The sequence below is a fragment of the Nyctereutes procyonoides genome, unplaced genomic scaffold (genome assembly GCF_905146905.1).
Source record: "Nyctereutes procyonoides isolate TBG_1078 unplaced genomic scaffold, NYPRO_anot_genome, whole genome shotgun sequence".
Classification (NCBI taxonomy): domain Eukaryota; kingdom Metazoa; phylum Chordata; class Mammalia; order Carnivora; family Canidae; genus Nyctereutes; species Nyctereutes procyonoides.
Window position 1 is genome coordinate 40,006,629 of NW_026575126.1, and position 5,527 is coordinate 40,012,155.

Here is a 5,527-nt window from a genome sequence, read left to right on the forward strand (position 1 = left end):
CATCTTGTCTTTCCAATGCTTGCCCATTGCCCTCTGGGCCCCACCCCTATAGACGCAGCCCCCATGGCTGAGGGCAGCTCAGGAACTGCTTGTCCACTGCCAAGTTCCAAGGATGGCTTCCAGCTGAAAGGGCTGATTGTTTTGTCTTGTTTTGCCAAAGAATGCAGCCGTGGGGAAGAGATTCTAGAGCCGACCAGCACAACCAGGTTCTGAGATCAGCAGGTCCTTAGCAGCCGCCTGATGTTTGGGGGGGCCCTGGCAGCTCTTGGCTTTAGCTAGGGCCTGGTCCAGTCAGGAGGCTCTGTCCTGGCTCAGAGAAGGTTCCACAGGTGACTCAACACAGTTGTCCGATGGGGACTCTGAGCCAGTGGACCCCATCACAGGAGCCTGGGGAGACCCTTGGGCCAAGACACTCCACCTTAGGAGCCTGAGACAGGGCACCATTGTGTTCCAGCTCCTGGGTTCCACCAACCTCTCTTTGGAGCTTCTGGCCACTCTGGGGGAAGGGAGTCAAGTTTGTCACTCCATTGGACAGATGAGGAAAACTGGTTCAGGGACTGAATTACCCCATGGCTGCTCAGCACGTGAACGGTCACCAGAGAGCCCAAACCAGGTCTGAAATGAACTCCAGAGCCCGTGTGTGTTGCTCCCCAAGGGTCAGGCTTCATCCAGACAGGCCTCGGGGACAGGGCCTGAGGTACCTGCAGAGCTGGGTGTGTGGGAGCCCCTGGGGTTGGGATGGGGGTTGATACTCCCACAGTGAGTGTCGAGCAGGGTCCCAGGTGCTGGCAAGTCCCACTTGGGTTATTTACACTGGCTGCTGGGGCAGCTTCAGGAGGAAGTAGGTGACTCCCTGGGGCCCTTGCTCAATTGTGTGGCCAATTATCAGTTTGCCCCCTGGGACGTTGGGGCTTCTGGTTGGGCCTTGCCCTGAACGCCACTCTGCTTTCCTGGGTCGGCCTCCCCTCAGCGGGCTCCAAGGACACAGCATCCCAAGGGCTGAAACAGACTCCTGGAGGCCTGGTGCAGTCCCCTCCAGCTGTTCAGAGGGTAGGTGGGGGTACCCCAGGGGTCAGTGCACACCTCCATGAGTGTCTCCTTCCCATCAGTCCCCAGGACACTAGAACTGTGGCTTTGCTCTCAGCCTCTTCTGAGTGTTTTTCAAGAAAGTCCTGGGAGGTTGAGGGGAGAACTGTTCAGAGGTCAGCCTAGCAGGTGTTCTTTGGGTCTAACTTGTCCGCTGCAGCAAATGTCTCTCCCAGGGAAGAGCTGGGGGTGCGGATCATCTGCCCTCCGTGACATCAAGTGAGGTGGCTCCACGGGGGCTAAGGGATCTGCTCCAAGAGGGCCCAGAGCTTGGCTGCGGCTGTGGCTCCGGTTCCCTCCACATGGCCTCCCCTGGGCTGACTTGGTTTCCCATCATGTGCAGGGCTCCTTTCAATGGATTGGCCCCCCTCAGCACACACACCCTGGAAACTGCCAGGCCTCCTTCAGGCCAGAGGTGACACCGTGTCACTTCTGCCACGTTCTGTAGGTCAAGCAAGGCCCTGAGCCGGTCCCAGTTCAAGGTTGGGGTCCTACACGAGCCAGAATACCAGGCCCCACGCATTGGAGGCCGCCGCAGCCATTGACAGCAGCCTAGGAATCCCGAGACCTGGACTCGAGCAGTCTGTGCTCCCCCGTGAGCCTCACGGCTTCACCCAAAAGTGAGGGGATTGGCCCTCAATCTACAGGGACTGCGTAGTGTGGCTTCTGGCAAGGTCCGTCTTCTGCCCAGTGCCCAGGACAGCCTCCCTAACGTCTGTCCTCATCCCGGCCTTGGCCTTCTGGGCCAGTAGTAGGAGAAGACACCCTTTTTGTCACCCCCCAGTGGCTCATCTGGGGGACTTGCTGGGCGGCTATGTCCCTGCCCAGGTCCCAGCTGGAGCACTCAGCCACCTCTCGTCAGTCCTCCTCGGGCTGCTCTCTGGCTGCTCCAACTCAGGCTCCCACCACCCAAGGCCACACCCACACTTGTAAGGACATGAAAACCACACAGGAACCAAAGTTTCCAGAATCTGCTGTCCCAGGGACCTATAAAGTGTCCAAGGGTGGGACCAGGGTATGAGGGCAGGGAGGGGGCTGGAGGGATTATTCCCCTATATCTGAAAGGACCCCGGGAGTCCAGAGTGCCCTTGACATCATCACATTTGATCTGCCAGGAGCCCTTGGTGGAGCCAGCTCAGCCCCAGCCTGACCTGGGCTGCCGGGACTGGGAGTTGGCCACACCGGTGGGGCGGGGGGCGGGGGGGATCAAGACAAACCCAGGTTGTCCCATTCTGTCCCCACTGGACTGAGATCTAGTGATGTAGAGCAGAGGGTTTCAACCACAGTGATTCTGCACACACACACACACACACACACACAGAGGACATTGGACGCTGTCTGTAGACACTTCGTTGTCTCACTGGAAGGAGAATGCTATGGGAATCCAGTGAGTGGAGGCCAGAGATGCTGGTAGACATCCTAAGATGCACAGAATGGCAGCCACAACAAAGGAATATCCAGGCCCAGATGTCAACAGAGCCGAGGTTGAGACACCATGGGACAGAGGACTCCAAGCTGACTGTGCCTGGAGTCCAGCCCAGCTAGGAGAAGGACTGTGCCCATCCTGCCTGGAGGGACAGGGCAGCCAGGGAGCAGTGAACTCAATCAAGGCCTGAGTGAGCATGGGCATGGGGTTCAAGCCAGCATTTCTGCCCAGGTTGAGAGCCTGCTCTCTTCCCTGGCACTTTCCCTACACCTGGCCTGCTTTGTTTGTCCTCTGCTGCCTTGGCCAGAATGCCATGCCTTGCTTACTAGGTCTGTTGAGACCTTGTCCATCCAGGAAGGCTTCCAGAGTCCTACCAGAGGGAGGATGTTCACTCCTCAACCGACACTGGGAGCACCTTGGATCCTCCCTTGGCATCAACCTGGAACTTTGCTCTCAACGCAGGTGGCAGGTACTCTGAGAGGCCCCTCCTCTGCATTGACCTCATCACAGAGAGACCCAGGGACAAGAAGGTACAGGCCTTGGCTTTTATTGGAATCGGACCTGTGGGCTCCCCGGCCTCTTGGAGCCCAAATCTCCGCTCAGTCTGGCCTCCCAGGTACAAGTGGCTGACCTGAGTTGGAGCAGGCTGCAAGGGCTTCTATTTCTTCTCTTCTACCCATGGGACCTATCCCTTCCTCCCCCCCTTGAGCCTTCCTGAGGCTGGCCCAGTCTCTGGTGCTGGGCAGCTGCTGGGGTGTCTCAGTGTGGGGCGACTGCTGGTAGGGGCTGAGCCCTTCCTGTCTGGACCTGCCTCCTCCTCCTGAGCCATCCTTTTCCCTCCTGTCCCCATGGGGACAGCCAGCCCTTGGCACTCATATCCTTATGGTCTCTCCAGAGCCCCAGAGCGGGTTCTTTTACACAAAGGACATGTAGACTCCTCTGAAGCACCCCAGGACCTCTTGAGCCTGAGCCCCAAGCCTTCAGAGGGACTGGGCTGGAAGGGGGCACCCTTGGTTGGGTCCACACTGGAACTGGAAGCTAAGGAAAGTAGGGAAAGACAATCACTCAGAGGAACCCAAGTGGAGGCTGCCAGCCCATCCTATGACACCCCCCCCCAAACCAGAGCCTGTCATTCTTCAGAATAGGAAGGGAGGGGCAGTTCTCTTGAAAGAGAGCCCATGAGGGAGGAGGAAGAAGGAAACATGGTTCAAGCCAGAAGGACTTTTCTGTGATTTGACCTTCTCATTTTATAAATGGGCACAGTGGAACTAGGGAGGGTAGGGGTGATGGTGGGGAGCTGTCCAAGGTCCCTCACTGAGTGCAGACCTGGGACAGGAACCCAGGAACTTTGGGAAGGAAAAGGACCCCATTCTTGGTCCAGCTGAGTCCCCAGCCAACTCTTCCCTGGGTCTTTCCCTCCTGTCCCCAGCCCTGCCTCACCTGGACAGGACAGGTGCTCACCTGTATTTCCCAGGCTGTCCCTGGGTTTTGGAGCTTCCAGTAGGGCCAAGCGGTGGCTGTTACCTGGGCTCAGAGTCCCCTGTGGCAGGTCTAGGGGCCAGGCCATGACCTCAGGACGTGAGAGGCAGCCCTTAGCCATGAGCCGGCCCAGCCAGTGGCTCTCACACTGGCCGGCAGGTTGCATGTGGCCTGGCAGGTAGAGAGCCAGGCCCCGGAGGTGGCGCAGTCGGAAGTTCTTAGGCTTTCTTCCCTGGGAACTGGGACACTGCTGCTGCTGGGCCCCCAGTCCCCCTTCATAGATGTTGGGTGGTATGTCGGGGTGGCTGGGATGTCCTAGGGCCCAGCTCACTGCATCTGCAGAGGGGAGAGCAGGAGGGTGGTGGCTGGCAGACTGTAGCAGCCAAGAGAAGAGAGGAGAATACAATCATGTGCTCTAGGGGATCCCTAGGTGGCTCAGCGGTTTAGTGCCTGCCTTTGGCCCAGGACATGATCCTGGAGTCTTGGGATCAAGTCCCACATCAGGCTCCCTGCATGGAACCTGCTTCTCCCTCTGTCTGTCTCTCTGCCTCTCTCTCTCTCTCATGAATAAATAAATAAAATCTTAAAAAAAAAAACACTTAAAAAAAAAATCATGTGCTCTAAGACCAGCTCATTTGATGGGCTCCACTGTGGCTTGCTGAGCACCGGCCTATCTTTCCATCAAATGGTCTCAGTCTCCTGCCTCCCACCAAGCCCCACCCAACATATTACTCCTCTTCCCTTTCCCAATCACAGTGGCTTCTCACTTTCCCAATCAACAGGAAGGTGTGAGAAGTCTGAGAGCATGATGCAAAGATCTCTCAGGATTTCAAGCCCTTTCTACCACCCCTTTTTGCCCCCTATCCTAGAAAGAGCATTCCAGTGTCAGTATAGAAATTGCACAGTGGGTCCAGGATCACATAGTCTAGGGTCACACAGCCTAGACCACTAGTGGCCATTCCCCTCTCCCAAGGATGCATGTCCCTGAGGCCACTCTGGTGGCTTTGGGCCCAGGTCAGGACAGGAGGGCAACTCTCCTCCTGCCACTCCTCCCTGCAGCCTGGCACCTTCTCTTATGCGCAGCTCAGAGAACGCACAGACCAAGGCTTCCATGGAGGGCCAGAATGGTGGGGGAGGAGCAGCTGGGCCTCCTGTGCAGCAGGGCTCTGTTCTCCCCAGCCTGGATCTGCAGGGCTCCCATGGCAACCAGCTCTGTGATGTCAAACGGAAGACTCTCAGTCTTCCTGGACCTTCAAGTTTGGGAGAGAATGAAGCCCAGGGATGGGGCAGAGTGGGGCAAGGCCAAAAGAAGGAAATGGAACTCTAGAGGAGGTCCTTGATCCTCTGGGTTAGGACAGGCCACACAAAACAGCTCTTGCAGGCTGCAAAGTCACTCCCTGGGTGACCTCTGGGGGTCTCAGTTTGCTCATCCACGGGTGGGAAATGAGGCCCCAGGGGCACAGACTTGGTCAGGTCTGAGCCAGCGCTTTGAGCCTGCTGAGAAGGTGGTTCTGAGTGGCTGAGCAAGTCACTTAA

The 5,527-nt window shown here is 57.4% G+C and overlaps 1 protein-coding gene across 2 annotated transcripts; it reads right to left on the minus strand.

Annotated features, from left to right (window-relative positions):
• Positions 1–3,392: 3,392 nt before the first annotated feature.
• CUNH16orf90 (chromosome unknown C16orf90 homolog) lies at positions 3,393–5,104 on the minus strand. 2 transcript variants are annotated; one of them, XM_055339395.1, is made up of 3 exons: positions 5,089–5,104; positions 3,974–4,327; positions 3,393–3,550 (listed from the first exon to the last, which is right to left on the minus strand). In XM_055339395.1, exons 1-3 carry the CDS (start codon positions 5,102–5,104, stop codon positions 3,393–3,395), a joined length of 528 nt encoding a protein of 175 aa, XP_055195370.1. The 2 variants fall into 2 exon arrangements, with proteins under 2 accessions (XP_055195370.1, XP_055195369.1); XM_055339394.1 differs by having other exon boundaries at positions 5,059–5,104.
• Positions 5,105–5,527: the final 423 nt, after the last annotated feature.